Source organism: Engystomops pustulosus, chromosome 7 (assembly GCF_040894005.1).
Source record: "Engystomops pustulosus chromosome 7, aEngPut4.maternal, whole genome shotgun sequence".
Taxonomy (NCBI): domain Eukaryota; kingdom Metazoa; phylum Chordata; class Amphibia; order Anura; family Leptodactylidae; genus Engystomops; species Engystomops pustulosus.
In genome coordinates, this window is record NC_092417.1 from 163,183,865 (window position 1) to 163,203,359 (window position 19,495).

General features: G+C 47.7%; 1 protein-coding gene across 2 annotated transcripts in view; it reads left to right on the forward strand.

Moving 5' to 3' along the window:
- Positions 1-629: 629 nt before the first annotated feature.
- Positions 630-19,495, forward strand: part of HIPK3 (homeodomain interacting protein kinase 3) — a 65,334-nt gene continuing 46,468 nt past the window's right edge. For both annotated transcript variants that reach the window (XM_072118623.1, XM_072118624.1), the window contains exon 1: positions 630-1,007. In XM_072118623.1, the coding sequence (XP_071974724.1) occupies positions 932-1,007 (76 nt within the window). In that variant the 5' untranslated portion in view covers positions 630-931. The remainder of the gene's footprint in view (positions 1,008-19,495) is intronic.

Consider the following 19,495-nt stretch of genomic DNA (forward strand, 5'->3'; position numbering starts at 1 on the left):
CCTTAGTGAGCCCCATTGTTTAGATGCTGATCCTATAAACCTGGTATTACCCTATATAGCTGGATAGGCCTGGAATATGGATGTGATGTGTCATACACCATGTTTATGCAGAATTTTCATGGACTTTTTGGTAAAAAATAACATTTCTGTGTGGAAATGTGCCAAATTACTGCACATATACACCGGATATCACCCTATAAAGCTGGATAGGTCTGGAATATATAATGCGCTGCGTCCTGCATAGTTTTTATGTAGAATTTTTCTGACTTTTCTGAATTTTTCTGTGAGGAAATGTGTGGAAATGGGGCATCACAGGCGACTTATTGTGGATCTGATCATCAAGGAACAGTAAAAGAGCCTAAAATGAAGGGTATTTCTCTCAAGGAAGCATGATAGAGACTAAAAATGTAATTTCATCAGCCATTTCAAAGTTTTTTATTGTATGTGTATATATCATAGATGAGTCATCGGTGGGATGTTTATGAACACAGTTCTACGCCGCCTCCACCTCTATGTTGCTCTGGATGGGTGCAACAGCACCGCCACACAGGGGGTTAACGGGCATATGACGTCAGCGATGTAAACAACCTAGTCACGGGCTGACGGTTTACGGCCGCCAGGTGTCGCGCTTCTCTTCGGCGGCGGATGTGCTCGGCGCTCGGCTGCTACTGCCTGTTTCCCTCAGGCTGCCCGAGCGACATGTTAGGAGGGGAGCGGGCGGCGGCGGCGGTGGTGTGTGCGCGGCGGGACCGAGCGAGACAGGGAGCCCGCGCCGGCAGCGAGAGGATGGCCGCTCACTGAGGGGGAGGAAGAAGAAGAGGAAGGAGCCGCAGCAACAGCCACACGGGCACCCGCCGCTCCGGGGGGCTCCACAGAAGGACGGTGACGGAGCTCAGGGCCGGGACAAGATGGCAGCAGCAGCGAGCTGAGCATGCAGAGGGGCCCCGCTCACTGCCTGACATGTCCGGCACAGCCCTGCACGCTGCACCTCCTCCTGCTCTATGAAGGTAACAGGGCAATGGCTTAAAGGGCAACTCCACCACCTCCTCTCTACCTCCTTCATCACTCCTTAAAGGCCCCCTCTTGTGTTCTCATCCCATTGGATTTTGTGTCTTTTTGTGTGTTGGAATTGAACAATTATCGCATTACCCCCCCCTCCCTTTTTCGCGACACAACAAAATCGGAAGTAAAATGCTCCAACGCCTCCGTTTTGTCGCTATAGGGGTTGTAATAGTCATAAACTACCTATAAAGTTTATTCTGGGCGGATATTTGCTCTCTAAAATTAACTTTGTTTTTTAAGAAATTGTGTCTGTTTTTTTTTTTTCTGTTGGGTAAGTTTTCAGCGGCCATATTAGTGATTGTGATGCAGACCCTTTCATGGAGAAGTTATTTTATACAGTAAGGACCCCCAGGTGGAGGTGTAATGGGTTGGCGAGGACTCACGACCCATCAGTGTGTTACCCATCTGAACATATGCTTAGAGTATTGATCCCCTCCTATGGAGGTACATGGGGGGAGGTGTTGGATAAGTCTCCCCCCCCCCCCACTCACTAGGAACCCCTCGTAGGAGGCGTACACCCTTATATCCATACGTGTTTTGGTGAGGTCTTGTATTAGTGCACCCATGGGGACGTTAAAGTTTGCCATACCTGCATGTAGATGTGCTTGGTCCGTATTTTGCCATCTGTTTGTCCTCCATCTGTAACCCTTTCTCAAGTCGGGTGTCCCGTGTCTTCCGTTATTTTTTCATGGATCCAAAAAAAAACAAAAACGGAAGCCTGGCAAATGTCTCTAGCTTATCCTGACCTCTTGAAGGGTCACCTGATTGTATTGCATAACAGATCCCTAAATACGGAGGGTGTGTGTACGACCGTATTTTACTTGTTACCATAGACTGACTTGGGTCAGGACCTGCTCCGAGTTTTCTACAGACTCCAAATGGATCTGTAAAAAATAACACTTTCACGTGGCCAGTTAAATGATGTCTGCGTCCCATCCGTAAAAATATAACACGTTTGAGGAGGGTTCAGACTTTTGTTACCCGGTCCTATACATTTTGTGGGAGATTTGTAGATGATGTTATGTGTATGGGACCCCTGATGTCATGGGGATTTAAGGATCGTGCAGTTGCATTTCAACATGTCTGATCCTTGTGGTCGCCAGACTATTTGCTCACCTACCAAGCTTGGTAGGTTATGTCCCATACATAAATCCTATATCCAGCTTCTAGGGCTATCCGGAAGCAAGAGCTGATTGTCCCATTTTACATTTCGGATACTACACAAACTTCCTTTAAGGCTGCATTCACACTGCCGTTGCCCGCCGTACTGTGCCGGGGTACGGAGCGGTACGGTGCCGCACGTGTGCCGCCGCGCGCCCATTGCTGTCTATGGGGGATGTATATCAGCCGTATATACGTCCCCCATACGGCAGTGTGAATGTAGCCTAAGTCATTTTGCATTTATGTTTTTATGGTTTCATTGGGTCTGATTTTGGGTGGATGAATCGGTGTCCCCTCCTAAATATAGAGTTTGAGGTGAAGGAGATAAGTATATAGGGCGATACGTATTTTAAGTACAGTACACACTGCTAGTCGCTTCTGTGGTAGACCATGCAGAGATGACAAAAATAACAGCGCCCGAGAGGGACGGGAAGTTTAGGGAAAGTACAAGAAGAACTAACAATCTGGACTGTAGAATAACTGTGTGGGGGGTCGGAGGGGAAGGGCTATAAGTGGTGTATTTGCATGGGACATGGTGTTCCCGTCCGTCTGTGTGCATGCATGAGCTCATGTAACAACAGAGCTCATGTTCATGCCGGTCTGAGCCGGAGAGATTGGGATGAGGAATGGCCGGAAGGGGCGAGAGGTAGAGTCTTCTGTATATGTGAGGGAGGACTTGATCTGTGATCATACAATGCAGAGGACCCCCTTCTATTGTTAGTGAAATATACGAGGAATAAGGTGTTTTTGTTAGAGATTTTCTGCACTGTGTGGATTTTTACTTTTTGCTGGTGGGGAAACACTTTGAATTGCAATACTTCATTGTATGACCATGTCTATGATATCTCATTATGTACTATTGATGCAGTAGAGGGTCATACACATTCTTATGAATCCTGGATGGGTTATGTAATGAGGGGTCCAGTACTTTTTGGGTTGAGGGCACATGGGAAGGTCCTATTACCCTAATATCAGGTTTGTCTTAATTCTAAGGGTGGTTTGTGGTGGGATGTCTTTGGTTATCCTCCAGTGCAAAGGGTGAATATCCTTGCTAAATGTTTGGTTATTGGGATCCCCAAAATTGAATTGATTGAATGCGATTGAATGCTGTGCTGTCAGTCCCATAGATGTGAATAGAGCACTGGTCACACGCTTACATCTTGGGGCATCCATTCTCATGATCAGAGGCGGTAGGGCCCCCAGGCAGGCAGTCAAAAATGATAATATATTTTTGAGGAAGTGTAAAACAAAATATATTTTTACCACTTCTACTTCTAGGCCCCAGTTCCTGGTTTTTGGTTACAAGTATGCAGATGAGACTTGGTGCGTAGATACTTGTGTGCTAAGACTGTGTTCAGACCAAGGCATTGGATGAGAATTGCAGTGTAGTCTCTATACAGCAGCTGTGGGTTTGTACATACACATTTAGTTACATGTTGTTCATTTTAACAAAATGTAACTAAATTGTACATTTAGTTCTTAGAGGATATATTCCTGAATTAAGTCCTGATCATTGGGACTTTTTTAAAGTTATTTCGAGATCTATACTTTCGTTTTTTCTTTATAGTTGCTTGGTCTTATAAAGGGGTTGAATTAAAGGGAACCTGTCACCACAGAACCTCATATAGACCCCAAACAGTACTTTCTAGATGACTGTAATTGTTTTTCCATGGTTCCTTTGTGCATTCTGTACGCTTTGTCCCAGCCTGGTTTTATTCCCTTTTTAATAAATACTATATATATACTTTTATTGAGCCTGGTTTCTCTCATCAATTCAGTCAAGGTCTCCCATGCCTCCACATGGCCTCTGTGCCCTGTAAACCCACCCCTCCACACGTCCCATGACAATGCCCCCTGTTCACATCACTCTGCGTATGTGCGGTGCGCCTGTTATTGAGGAGTTGTGGGGCTCATCCCCAGCTGCACCGCACAACCTCAAGTATTGTGCGCAGGGCCGGGTTACAAGGTGTGAGAGCTAGGTACACCTCAGAGCACGTCCTTCCAGCTCTCGCACCTACCCGGCAAAGTGATCGTGGGGGTGGGATCCTCACTAATCACGGTAATAGTCCGACAGCAATCCGGACCACAGCGGTTCTGTTATCCTGAGCGGCAGGTCCTTTTCTCATGCTCATGGGGGTCCCATCAGTGAAACTCTCACCGATCATCTTGTTATTGCCTAGGGCACTCCTTGCAAACTAGGTACAACTTGACAGGTAATACGCCTTACATATCTTGTGTTAGGTTATTTTCATATGTTGTGGACGCCCCTACTCCTTGGCCCAGCTGAGCGTGCACGCATTCTTTAAAAAAATAAATAAATAAAAAAATTTTAAAAAAAGAGGCGCGGGGACTGGCATGTTTGTGGACGATTGCTGGCATGTTACTCTGAGAACCAATGAATTTGTCTGCCTGATACTTATGCCCCCAACTTTTACCATCAGGTGAGATTCGGGTAATTTCCATACATATTGGCTATGCGGCGACCAATCGCACTATATCGCAGGGGCGTTTAACCAGTATATGAGTAATGTGTACTATTGCCATAGCCTGTTGTCTCTACAGTTGCTGTTTAGCTTAAGGCAGTCTATTGTTCCCTCTTATCAGCCATGAGAGGCTGACTCCGCAAGATAAGTGACGGGAACTTCAAAAATATCCCCCCTCCCCCCAAAACCAGCACCACGATAAACTACTTTATCTCCATATCGCTGGCGTTCTGAGAATTTCCAGGAACTTTTCCACGACTTTTGTGAAAGAAGTTCAGCCAACAGAAAATAAGTTTAATGTTCTTATTGATAATGGGTCTAAAGCAGAACCATTATCGGCGTTATGGTGTGGCTGCTCCTCGCACTGCGCCCCTAAATAAAAGATGATTGATCGGGTTGTGATGATGGTGCGTTTTTTTTTTTGCTCTGGAGCTGTGTCAACATGTTGTGGCCTGGTGCGTTGATGGAGGGTGGGGACAGGGAGGGCGTGAATGAGGTGTCAGCACAGGACTGCTGAGCCCATCACATTCCACAAGCTTCCAGGGGCTCTATTCACATTCACTAGCCCGAGAGAGGATAGCAGACCCAGGCGGGCGCTACTGCCCCGTATAGACATGCACTCATCAGTTTTGCAGCCCTCCCCCCATTACATCCTGTTCCTCTTCACTCTGTGTATCCCCTTTCTCATTGTGCGTCCTCGCTCTTCCTGCGACATCTAAACACAGCCCACAACTTTCCTGTTGCCTCTAAAAATTCTAAAAGAATTTTATTTATTTTTTTGACTCGAATGCGAGGAAACATTTTAATAGCTTCCACCCCCCCCCCCCCGGCCTTTCATGGCATCTTGCGCACAGATTTCATCTTTTCCTACTTTTCACGTAAAAGTCTTTCATCCTACACGCACTCCATAAATCCCCCCCGACAGATCACGTAAACACGCAGACGCACTACAAGAGTTTGCATTATTCTTCGTGAGATCGGAAGAGAGGAAATGGCTTTCCAGCTTGTACGTTGGTGGATTCCTTATTCCGCTTTTTTGGGGGGTTCTGGAGGTTGTGGGGGGATTAGGGGTAAGATTTCAGACTGTATTTCGGACACTGGGGTTTGGAAAGTCATTGCTTCATTTGGTGTTTTTGTAACTTTTTTTGCTTAGTTTTTGTTGTGTTACATGTGTATGTGAGTCTCTATATGTACCGCTGTACACGCTTTGACCTATTGCATGTATAGTCACACACGCTTGTATGCATACAAGGCGAGGGAATAAGTGATGTTTCTAAGACGCTAATGTTTGTGAAATTTAGGACTGGATGGATTTGTATCAAATCTTGTAAGCTTACTAAACAGGGCGCCTTGGGGCCTGTCGTCCATGTGGCTAGATTATTTGGGTAACATTGTACCTCAAGATAGCTTATGTCTTATTCTATTCACTGCCTTAAAGGGGTTGTCCAGAGGCTCAGAAACATGGCTGCTGTGTTTCAAAAACATTGCCACCATCTGATAAGGAATGTAGCTTAATTGCAATACCACACACTACCAATAGAAAGGTGCTGGCACTGTTTTTGGGATAAAGCTGGGGGGGAATTTTTCATAGACCGGGGCTACGTGCACTGGTGTATGATGGAGGCCCCTTTGGCGCCTCCTGATGTACTTGACCTGTGGCTGCGCTGATGTACATTTCTACGCCAGGCCTTGTCTAGTGCAGGATTGTGCTCTTTCGGGTGTGCCGGCATGAGCCCAACTTGGCCGCCAGCGTGGAGGTGCAGTATAGAGGGAAATGATGGCAATTTTGGATTATTTCGGGGCTTGTACTCCAAAAAGCTGGGGTACCGGCCCTTATATATCTCCCCGCTGTCTCAAAACATACATGATTCTCCTGTCTGTAGTATAGGAGTTCAACCTTTGGGACCCCCCATGATCATTGGATTGGTGCAAGTGGCTCCATTGACTAATTTTGGACCATGGGAGCTCCCATAGGAGGGAATGAAGTTCTAGTGAAGTACATGGAAGGCACTTACTTTCTCCTGTTTCTGTGTTTTATGGGGATCCCAGTTCTCAGACCCCCAGTTTTGTATTAAGAGGATGAACGGTCACCCCCTTCTAAGGTTATATTCACACAATGTGAATATGACATATGCAGTTCCTTACTGAATTGGTGTGGACGTTGACTTGTAGTATGAAACAGAATTGTAACATTAGGAGCTCCTGTATTGGACTGAACAAGAGGCACAACCCAATTCCCCCCTTTATATGATGTCCCTATGTGGCAGGGCATGGGTAGTGTCCAGGAGAGATGATCTCTTGTGCTTCCAGATCCAGTTATATATACGTTGCCTTTTTGGTGTTGAGCTGGACAGGAACGATAATGCGTGTTTGGTAGCTGCGGACAGCTTGCAGGGAGTCTGTAGTGTTTCCAGCGGGTGACAGGTGATGGGTTGGGGGCTGTAATCTCTGCCTCACTTAGTCTCTGTGGAATGTGAAGCTACAAAGAGGAGGATATTGTGTAAGAAGGATGGGAGTGCCTCCACTTCTCAATTACTGGCTTAATTACACTTACAATGAGCATTGTTTGGGTTGTTGTCAGTTAAAGTACATGCAGGGGCATAGTGGGGAATTCAGCGTTCCGGTTCCTCAGAAGTTGTAAAAAAAAATAGGGGACAGATAATTGGGCTGTCAGGAGGCCCCCAGCTCCGTGTACTTGTGTTTGTTTTACGTTATGTCCTTAGGGCTAAGTCCACACAGGACGCACTTGCAGCATAGCCGGCCACCCTCCGTGTTGTAAAGTACCCGCATAGGAGATGAGATTGTACAATATATCGGGTGACTAGAATACTACCTGACCCGCGGCATGACTAGTTGTGTTGTGTGATTGCCCCTGAGCTTTTAACCTTTGCAGTGTTGAGTTCAAGGAAGACCTGACACATTCAGAGATTAACATAGCATACTGTAGGGGCTATCTCACAGATTCTGGGGCACTTTGAATTTTGTTTTTGGTCCCCCAGGATTTCAGTCCCGGTATCTGACCACTTTAATCCACTTCACTGTCAAAGAGGAGGAGCTGGAGCAGAGGAGGGGACATGTGTTATGAGGATTTTTCTCATTGTCAGAGTGCCCCCTCCTATGCTCCGGCTCCTCCTCTCTGACAGTCGACACAAATACAGTGTCATATACCGGGACTGATATCTCGGCAACAATGGAGCCAATATTGAAAGTGCCCCAGAGCCCATACTAGGGTATGTAAATCTCCACTTTTGTAAGGCGGTGAAAGGTCCTCTTTAAGTGGCGAATGCAGACACAAATGCCATCCTATAAAAGAGGAGTTGCGTGTGGACCTGTAAAGTTTTTAGTTGGGGTTATTAGGCCCTGTGTCAGACCAGGACTTGTGGCTGTATTGTGTATATCCACTACACTCTGGGTGTATGAATGAACCCTTACAGGGGTTGTACCAAGTAATATTGCTAACCCCTATTCACATTCTCATCAGTGAGGGTACGATCATTATGGCTGCATGTCCTGTAGCCTTCTGTCGGAATTTATTAGGGGTCAAAGCAACAGATAGACCCTCATTAATCACTGAGAATTTGTTAATGGTCAAATGGTTATTGCCGCCGGGAGCCTCCCATTATGCTGCACATGGACTGCTCTCCTCGGGGTATACTGTGAGATCTGCATCCATTGTATAGATAGATGCACCCAGTTACCTGCTGGCAACCATCGATCAGTTTACTCCTTGTTCTGGCTAACAAAAGGCCACCTGCACGCGGATTACATTGCACTGGGAGTGGTCGGGACATGTCTAATCTGCTTTCTGTCTCTGTGAAGATGCTATAAACTTCTGAAGAGGGGGGCGGAAGAGGATTTATAGTGTTGGGGGGGCTTTACGTACCAATGTTCTGTGGTTATAGATTCTGATAGTCGCCTGTTATTCATTGCTAAAGGATAAGACTCCCATCTCCCCAGTGACAAAGCACATGCACCTTCATTAGGACAGAGCGTGCAGGTGTATTATGGGAGCCGGGAAGAATAGCTTTGGGCAGAGCAAACTTGACTTAGAAATAATCCAACCCTCCATCCTATACTTCATCCTTGTAAAAAATCCCCTTATAATTAGTCATTTTTAGCTTATTTTTCGGGTTAATTGTTTACGGAATCCATCAGATTTTTGCAAAGTTCTAGATACACATTCTACTGATCATCCTGGTCTTCCTGGTGCATGAATAGAATAGAATCCCTGAACTGCTTTAATGATTAACATGAGAAGTAAGGAAGGGGCATGATGTCGTAGCTTTGGATAAGTAATGTTTTTGAAACTTTTGGCTGTCTGTGGAAAGTTGGTGAGTAATAATACTGAAGATATGATCATGGGCTCGTCCCTGCTTGAAAATTAAGGTCTTATCGATTTGATATAACATTAAACACACTGACGGAGCCACAAAGTAGACCAATGCTGTGAAGATGGACAGAACGTACTGGAGTACAGTATGGACCTACAGATGAGCTTCATTAGGCCTAGTGATTGCAATGTAGTGGATTTTTGATTGTACTGTATAGTCTGGTACATGTAGTCCGGTAGGCCTCTGACTCTGGATTGATTCACACACAGATCAGTCTTCCTTCCAGTGTTATTTTTGGACACTTTGAGGTCCACACGACGTGGTTGGGAATAACTACTACTGGGCGGCAGGGTGGCTTAGTGGTTAGCATTACAGCCTTGCAGCGCTGGGTACCTGGGGTCAATATCTGCATCTGCAATGTTCTCTCCGTGTTTGCATGGGTTACTTCCGGGTTCTCCGGTTTCCTCCCACACCCCAAAACATACTGTTGATTTGATTGTGAGCCCCATTGGGGGCAGGGACTGATTTGGGAAGCTCTGTGCAGCGCTGCATAATCTGTGTGCGCCATATAAATTTATTATTCTTATTACTCTTTCTCATCGCCACCTTCCACTGACCCTAATACATGATCTTCCCTATGTCCCTCCTATAGGCTTCCTGACACATCCACCGCATTGCTATATTCTGCAGGAAATAACAAATATATACCGTATATATTTTTATTCTTAAAAAAACCCACAACTTTTCTGTGACATGCCTAAACGTCTGATGTCATTTCCCCTTATAGTCAGTGGAAACCTCTCTAGTGTATTTCTGATCGTGGTTTGCGTGTTTTCAGCTAAACAGCGTCATATGTGTCATTTCCATTCACCTTATAGTCACCTAGTGAAGGGTTGGCTTGGGCTGTGCGTGGGGGGTGTTGGGGGGAATCTACATTGTATCATCTTGTATGTATAAGAAGTGCGCACAGACCTGAGCACATCTTGTGACCTCTTACTGCGGACATCACATTTGGGGGAATGTAATGTTGTTGTGGTGCTATATGTAGGGTTTACTGTAACAAGTAGATTAGGGGCTTCACCTGCTGCTGTTTGGAAGAAGTAATGGGGGACCCCCGTACGATGTTAACCGCTTCCTGACCCAGGGTCATTGATGGCTTTTTTTGCAGTTCTGTTCTGCTCTTCTATAAATGACAATATCTATGGAACCACTTTACATATCATAACATTTAGAACATAACATAATATAATAATTTTATTAATCACCCCTTTTTTCTGGGTAGAATTTTCATATGAATAGGTAAAAACCTGAGGCTTTTATTTTGGTCACTTTCCCCGTTGTACAATTTTTTTTTTTTTTTTTTTGGTGAACGGTAAAACTATATAAACCTTTACCAAAATGTTGATATGTAGATTATCAATTCATTACGTATAATATAGGTTCCATAGGTTTGTTCTTAAGTTGAATTTGTATGCAAGTAAATTTTTTGCCTCAGTGGCAAGTAGCATTTTTTGCTATAATTGGACCAAGGATTATCAATAAATGTTCATGAGACTCCTTAGAGCTGATCATTGCAGCCTGGGACTATAGTAACATCCAGAGAGCTTCACCGGTAGAGAGGTCCGTCTTTAACTAAGGGTCGTCTGTATGTCGAGTGTTCTTAGGTAGGGGACCAGCTGTACTTATGCAAAGTGTCCTCTGCAGCTGACCGACTGGGGGATGTCAATTCAAACGGTCATATCTCACGAACCGTGGCACCTAGAAACACAATTCTTATGTCTTTGTAAAGAGGAGCGTATCCCCTTTTAATATAATATATGGATTGAAACGGAACCGGCGATATCCACTGTTAAATTTTTGCAGAAATTGAGATCTGTATATTTAACTATTGCACATTTTACTTCACCTTTAACAGTCAATATCTCCTGTTCTGTGTCACCAAGAAACACGTAGGGAGGAGATGCTCCCCTTTAAAGGAAACCTACCACTGCTTGCAAGATGACGTAGGGTAGCACCGGAGGGCTCATTTGCATATGTAAGAAAATCATTTATTTTGGCTAAACTAAAGTTCGCCAAGCCTAACTAAACTATCTACGGGCATCAGCATTAAGTAGCCTACAAGGTGGTCTGCTCGCATGATTTCAGTGGTAGGTTTCCTTTAATAGGACACCCGAATTGTGTTTCTAGGGGCCACAGTTTCCAAGATACGAATGTTTAAATAGGGACAACGTCTTGATGTGTGTATATACGTGCTCTTATAGGATATATATATCCGTATGGCAGACCTGAAGGGGGTTATCGGTAGACTATTGAAGCTCAATCAATGATTATATGTCAGTCCCATACCATTAACAGCAGACTTTACTGAAACTGGATCACCCAATCTGTAAACCATTGTATGTGTATGGGTCCAACTTGCCTGCTCTGCACCTACATGTACTGATGGGGCAGTCCAGAGGCCCCTTACATTGTAAATGGTTGGCCAAATTGGGGAAATAAGAAATTTTGGCTGGCTATTGCTCGGAAACCTTACAAATGATCCTTTATGATGCTGGGGAGAAGTTTTCTTCCTAGCAAGAAGGTGAACAAATGTGTTGGAGAACTTAAGCTTTGGGGAAGCAAAGCTGTGGGGGTTTGGCACAATCATGCGCTGATCTTTTCGCTCCTGTCCCGGAAGTTTTTAATACTTGATTAAATCTCTCCCTTTTTTTGTTGGGATTGATCGTCCATACTGTCCTCTAAAAAACTGATCAGTAACTTTGCATTAAAGTTTAGTTAGTTGCCTATTTTTGGCATCGCCCTCCAGGTATATAGTGGGGGAATCTTTTTCCGCTTCGGTCATGTGATTGTTTCTATACAAAGACCCTCTGTTACCCGGTCCTGAAGTCTTCACATTGAGTTCTATATCTATGTCATAAGTGTTTATGATCTGGGACTTGGGGCTGCAGTACGTGATACGGTCGGGTAGATGTTTGGTGTATGAGCTCATAGGCTAAACAAGTCACCAAGGGACGTCTCTATATATGTAGGTCAACATCAACTCGAAAATACAAGCCTTCACCTGGTACTTGGAGAAGGTTTGTGTCATTGTCCCATGATCACTAAGCCAGGCATGACTGTTTCCATCACGGACGACCACAGAAGGCATTATCCAACGTGTTGTAGTCTTAGCACAGGTATACATTACAGCAAAGAGCAACACAACCAGGTCGCCAAGAAACCCGGGGAAATAATTTACCTAATGTCTATTGTTTCCATGTAGCGGGGAATGACCTGACAATCTATAGATGAAGGGGATGAGGCCTAGTATCAGGTGTAGGCACAGTCCTGGGAGACGTCTGTCCGTAGATTGGAGTCTAGAACGGAGATGATTTTGGTTCGGCTTTTAACCCAAGTCATGTAAGATCTCTAAAGGCGACAGACTATTTAAGGATTCTGTCATTCGCACTTATAGTAAATATGATCAGTAATTTTTTGGGCTGTGATCTGAGACCTCCTCCTAGATTTCTGTGTTCACTAACATAAGGGGCTAACTGCAGCAAATCATTAGTCACCCCGAGTCCTCATACAGCCCTTATAGGGTGGCACTATAGCACATACAAGGCCTATAGGAATGTCAGTACAATCTGGTCTTCACAAAGGGAACTGGCACCCCTGAGCTTCTCCCTGGGGATCCCCTTTAAGACTTACATTACTAACCTTTTAAACAGATAACAACCTATGGGAGCTTCCAGGAAACAGCTGTTCTTGCCGAAAGAAATTTGGCTGCCCCCGAGATAGCGAGACCAGAAGCCAGTTTTTTTTCTGGTTCGGAGAGAATTTCCAAGTAGAGGAGCCATATACGGTATATATCATATCCATATGTTATAATAGGGCATCTAAACAGGGGACTCCTGATGAGAACAAGTGATAAATCTGTAGAACACGCTAGTGCTATTTTCACAAATCTTTGATGCTTTTATTTGCACTGCTCTGACTATCTGTGCTGGCATTTTAACAATTTAGGAGCCCTCCTATAATTAGTCGACTTGTGTTGGTGCTCTGTTATGTCTGTGTCTCATGAACACCCAATCGTAAGTTGTGTGTGGCCCTGGTGCGGGGGGCCCTCTCTCTACCTTGTGTGTGGCTCTGGCGCGGGGGGCCCCCTCTCTCTACCTTGTGTGTGGCTCTGGCGCGGGGGGCCCCCTCTCTCTACCTTGTGTGTGGCTCTGGCGCGGGGGGCCCCCTCTCTCTACCTTGTGTGTGGCTCTGGCGCGGGGGGCCCCCTCTCTCTACCTTGTGTGTGGCTCTGGCGCGGGGGGCCCCCTCTCTCTACCTTGTGTGTGGCTCTGGCGCGGGGGGCCCCCTCTCTCTACCTTGTGTGTGGCTCTGGCGCGGGGGGCCACCTCTCTCTCTACCTTGTGTGTGGCTCTGGCGCGGGGGGCCCCCTCTCTCTACCTTGTGTGTGGCTCTGGCGCGGGGGGCCCCCTCTCTCTACCTTGTGTGTGGCTCTGGCGCGGGGGGCCCCCTCTCTCTACCTTGTGTGTGGCTCTGGCGCGGGGGGCCCCCTCTCTCTACCTTGTGTGTGGCTCTGGCGCGGGGGGCCCCCTCTCTCTACCTTGTGTGTGGCTCTGGCGCGGGGGGCCCCCTCTCTCTACCTTGTGTGTGGCTCTGGCGCGGGGGGCCCCCTCTCTCTACCTTGTGTGTGGCTCTGGCGCGGGGGGCCCCCTCTCTCTACCTTGTGTGTGGCTCTGGCGCGGGGGGCCCCCTCTCTCTACCTTGTGTGTGGCTCTGGCGCGGGGGGCCCCCTCTCTCTACCTTGTGTGTGGCTCTGGCGCGGGGGGCCACCTCTCTCTCTACCTTGTGTGTGGCTCTGGCGCGGGGGGCCCCCTCTCTCTACCTTGTGTGTGGCTCTGGCGCGGGGGGCCCCCTCTCTCTACCTTGTGTGTGGCTCTGGCGCGGGGGGCCCCCTCTCTCTACCTTGTGTGTGGCTCTGGCGCGGGGGGCCCCCTCTCTCTACCTTGTGTGTGGCTCTGGCGCGGGGGGCCCCCTCTCTCTACCTTGTGTGTGGCTCTGGCGCGGGGGGCCCCCTCTCTCTACCTTGTGTGTGGCTCTGGCGCGGGGGGCCCCCTCTCTCTACCTTGTGTGTGGCTCTGGCGCGGGGGGCCACCTCTCTCTCTACCTTGTGTGTGGCTCTGGCGCGGGGGGCCCCCTCTCTCTACCTTGTGTGTGGCTCTGGCGCGGGGGGCCCCCTCTCTCTACCTTGTGTGTGGCTCTGGCGCGGGGGGCCCCCTCTCTCTACCTTGTGTGTGGCTCTGGCGCGGGGGGCCCCCTCTCTCTACCTTGTGTGTGGCTCTGGCGCGGGGGGCCCCCTCTCTCTACCTTGTGTGTGGCTCTGGCGCGGGGGGCCCCCTCTCTCTACCTTGTGTGTGGCTCTGGCGCGGGGGGCCCCCTCTCTCTACCTTGTGTGTGGCTCTGGCGCGGGGGGCCCCCTCTCTCTACCTTGTGTGTGGCTCTGGCGCGGGGGGCCCCCTCTCTCTACCTTGTGTGTGGCTCTGGCGCGGGGGCCCCCTCTCTCTACCTTGTGTGTGGCTCTAGATTTTTATTTATTTTCTTTTTGGTTGTTGGGGTAGAAGTCCTCAGACTTGCGCTAATCCCTGTTATCATGAGAATGTGGTGAACTCGCTCTTATTTACGTCAGTGAAAGACTCTATTATTCTGTCGGGCCGCATAGCCAAGCAAGAATGTCAGGGGACAGGGTAAAATTTTATTCTTAAAAAAAAGGAAACTCCGCACGCTAGTCCTGCTAATAGGACATGTAATGTATGGGAGGCTCCACATGCTCCTAGATGTCAGATGGTGTTGTGCCAGCGTCCGCCAAGGCTTCCAGGAAAGTCGGAGTTAATTTCACCCCTCATCAGTTCCTTGAAACGCGGTGGAAAATATTCTGCAAGCTTAGAGGAAACTCTTGGTTATAGTGTAACTTTCATATACGCGGAGCGGCCCCTTTGCCAGCAGCGACGGGCGCAGTCTACGCGGTATTGACTTTGCAGATGATAAGCGCGATGTTTACTTACAACCGTTAACCTTTTTGTGCGGGGAATACGCCTTCCGTATACACGCGGTTATAAAGGATCTTATTTCCCTCCAGGCGCTGATGACTTTGCTCACGTCTCCCATCACGTTACCTTTCAGGATCTTGGTTGTTACAGTTTTGTGATTAGATTGTGTCAGGCTATAGTTCCCAGCATTAGTATGTGACTAACTGCTAGGTATTGTCAGTGTACGATTAAACATCCAACTCTTTTCCGAACTGGGCATCTTCAGAAAATTTTAAGTGTTTTTTTTTTTTTTTTTGGGCCCCTTTGCACCCCACGTATTGTTTCATATTGATGACCTCAGGATTGGTCATGAGTATGTGATCTGTGGGGCTACAGAAAAGACCTTACAGCAATCAGATGTGGCTGGAAGTAGTAGATCCTCCACTCAGTGCATTTCAGCTCTGGTCTGGTTAAAGGGATTGTCTTAACCGGTTCGCGACCGCCAGCTGTGTATTCACGGCGGTGGTCGTGTTCCGATGCATGGAGAGGGCTCGCGGGCTGAGCCCTCTCCATAGCCGGTAAGTCTCTGCTGCATATTGCAGCAAAGGCTTACCGGTAATACCCACGATCGGTGCCGGCACCGATCGCGGGTGTTATCTTGCTGATCGCTGGGCCCATGCGCCGCCATCTTTCGGAGGATCGCCGCTCCCCGTGACGTCATCGGGGAGCGGAGATCCGTCGCCATTGTACTGATAGCACATTGTAATGAATGGGTTAACCCGAAGTAGCTTCGGGTCTTCGTGAGACCCGAAGCTACTTCCGGTTAACCCATTCATTACAATGTGCTATCAGCACATTGTAATGTATGAGGAGTAAAATCCCCATGTACCCTAGGGAGTCTGAAAAATAATAATAATAAAAAAAAAAAAAAAAAAAGTTATTAAAAAAAATTATAATAAAAAAACCTAAAAATTCAAATCACCCCCCTTTCCCTAGAACTGATATAAATATAAATAAACAGTAAAAATCATAATCACTTTAGGTATCGCCGCGTCCGAAAATGCCCGATCTATCAAATTATAATAACATTTTCCCCCTGCGTTTAACCCCGTAACGGAAAATCGCGTCCAAAGTCAACTGGCACTTTTTTGCCATTTAAAACAAAAATTTAAAATTCTATAAAAAGTGATCAAAAGGTCGTACAGTCCTAAAAATAATATCATTGAAAACATCATCAAAAGGCGCAAAAGATGACACCACCCTCAACTCCATACAACGAAGTATGGAAAAGTTATAAGGACAAGAAGACGGCAAAATAAAAAAAAAAATTTTGTTCATGAGGTTTTAATTTTTGTAAATGTATGAAAACATTATAAAACCTATACAAATTTGGTATCCCTGTAATCGTACTGACCCAAAAAATAAATTAGATGCGTCATTTGTGGCGTGAAGTGAAAGCCGTAATATCCAAGCCCACAAGAATACGGCACAAATGCGTTTTTTCACCATTTTCACTGCATTTGGAATTTTTTTCCCGCTTCCCAGTACATGGCATGGAATATTCAATGCGATCACTATGAAGTGCAATTTGTTACGCAAAAAATGAGCCGTCACATAGCTTTTTACGTGTAAAAATAAAAAAAGTTATAGATTTTTGAAGGTGGGGAGTGAAAAATGGAAATGAAAAAAACGGGACAGGGCCCGGGCCTTAACCGGTTAAAGAGCTTTCTTCCTTTATTGGTGGTTGCTGGTACAGCAACTAGGCTCCATTCATCTCTATACAGCTGGGCTGCAATACCGGCACATGCCATGGTCAGGTGTGGCGCTGGTTTTGGAAGAAAGCAGCCATGTTTTGCAACCTTCGGACAGCCCCTTTAAATGGGAACTGGCACTGGCTCTATACTTTAGATGCTGCCAGTTTATGTGGGTGCCCCATCAATCACATGCAGGTGATCTAACCTGCATAGGCATGAAGAGTTCAGGAAAACTCCTTTAACAGGGGCACTCAGGTAGTGTCCTGCAAGGGGAGTATTACGTAGGACCATTTCATGTATTTGCCTTGCGTTTACCTCCTAAACTGGGGTTCCTTGTTATAGCTCATATTGGTGGTCCTGAACTCGGGGCCCTTCTCTGTCCATAGCTCAAAATCCTGGTGTTCAGACAAGGGGTTTCTTCTTAAAGATGACTTTTCACCACCTCACACACATGGAGATGAATGTAATGTAGCTGCTTCATAGATTTCGGGGTATTTTGAATTTTTTCTCTGTCCCCCACGGTTGCTGAGATATCGGCCCTGGTATCTGGCTATTGTGATCCTCTCCACTGTCAGAGAGGAGGAGCTGGATGGAAGGATATTATAACACACCCCTCCTAATCTGCTTCAGGTCCTCCTCTCTGACAGTGGAGAGGATTACAATAGAACTGATATCTCCGCAACCATGGGGGCTAGAAAAAAAAATCGGAACTGCCCATAAATCTGTAAAACGGCCCCTACATTAAGGTACGTTTTATCTGTCAAATGTGTGAGGTGCTGAAAGGGTCCCTTTAAAGTATTAAAGAGACATCACAAGTGGCTCACGGTAACTGAATTGGGCCTAACGTGTATGACCAGCCTTAAGGGGGAACCTGTTATCTCTTTAAGGGGGATTTTGCAATGACATCAGATGTGAGTGGAAACTCCATAACCCATAATGTGTCGGCACAGCTGCCGTCTGTAGCCTCATGTTTTTACTACTTTGTTGCACTACCTTCCCCTTTCAGAATGTTTCTTTCTGGTTGAACCGATCTCTACAATTGTTACAGTAAATCCTCATTTAAACAAGGTTAGAAAGGTAACAATGACAGCTGCAGGGACATAATACATGTAGTTTGGGGGGGGAAGGAGGATCCATGGCAGTCGATGGAAAACACATTGTTACCCAATCTGATGCTGGCTGCTGTGTGTACGGCGTGTCATGCATCACATAGCAACTCGCATAATAACACTGCTGTTGGCGTAACGGCTTTATGGAGGGTTTTCTAGGCTTCGGCTTTCTTTATGCAGCTCTAGGCTGCTTCATGTAAGTATATTCAGTCTGTGAAATACGGACCGTATGTCCAGGACTGAGCGCTACCCAGAGACCGGGACTTATCAACATGGTCACCTAAGATGTTATGAGTTTTTCATGCCGTTCTTGGTACCCACCTCTGCCTTTACCTGTTACACTGTGCAGAAGCACTACTCAATCCCACTGTTTGGAATTACAGCAGGCGGGGGAGGGGGGGGAGACATTGTAACAGCCAGTGAATCTACAGCACAGAGAGGCTTTGGTAATGCCCCCCTCCCCCACAGTCATCCTGGCTAATTAGCATAGTTTTTAAAGTTGGTTTTATAAGGAAGCAGGCCATAGGTAACAAAGTGAAGTCTCGTGGAAGTGATGTCCTGTGTCCGCAGAGGCCACTAATTGGAAGTGGGTCCTGTGACCTTCTGGCTTGATGTTCAAAAACCAGGAGCTGGACTGGTGTAAGCAGGATTTTGAATCTGTAAAAGCTCAATTTGAATGACAGCAAGCAGACATCTTGCGCCCCCCTCGCCCGATCAGCTTTTGCGTCCCCTCGCGTCTCAGCCTCGGCGTTTTGCGTCCCCTCGCGTCCCAGCCTCGGCGTTTTGCGTCCCCTCGCGTCCCAGCCTCGGCGTTTTGCGTCCCCTCGCGTCCCAGCCTCGGCGTTTTGCGTCCCCTCGCGTCCCAGCCTCGGCGTTTTGCGTCCCCTCGCGTCCCAGCCTCGGCGTTTTGCGTCCCCTCGCGTCCCAGCCTCGGCGTTTTGCGTCCCCTCGCGTCCCAGCCTCGGCGTTTTGCGTCCCAGCCTCGGCGTTTTGCGTCCCAGCCTCGGCGTTTTGCGTCCCAGCCTCGGCGTTTTGCGTCCCAGCCTCGGCGTTTTGCGTCCCAGCCTCGGCGTTTTGCGTCCCCTCGCGTCCCAGCCTCGGCGTTTTGCGTCCCCTCGCGTCCCAGCCTCGGCGTTTTGCGTCCCCTCGCGTCCCAGCCTCGGCGTTTTGCGTCCCCTCGCGTCCCAGCCTCGGCGTTTTGCGTCCCAGCCTCGGCGTTTTGCGTCCCAGCCTCGGCGTTTTGCGTCCCAGCCTCGGCGTTTTGCGTCCCAGCCTCGGCGTTTTGCGTCCCCTCGCGTCCCAGCCTCGGCGTTTTGCGTCCCCTCGCGTCCCAGCCTCGGCGTTTTGCGTCCCCTCGCGTCCCAGCCTCGGCGTTTTGCGTCCCCTCGCGTCCCAGCCTCGGCGTTTTGCGTCCCCTCGCGTCCCAGCCTCGGCGTTTTGCGTCCCCTCGCGTCCCAGCCTCGGCGTTTTGCGTCCCCTCGCGTCCCAGCCTCGGCGTTTTGCGTCCCCTCGCGTCCCAGCCTCGGCGTTTTGCGTCCCCTCGCGTCCCAGCCTCGGTGTTTTGCGTCCCCTCGC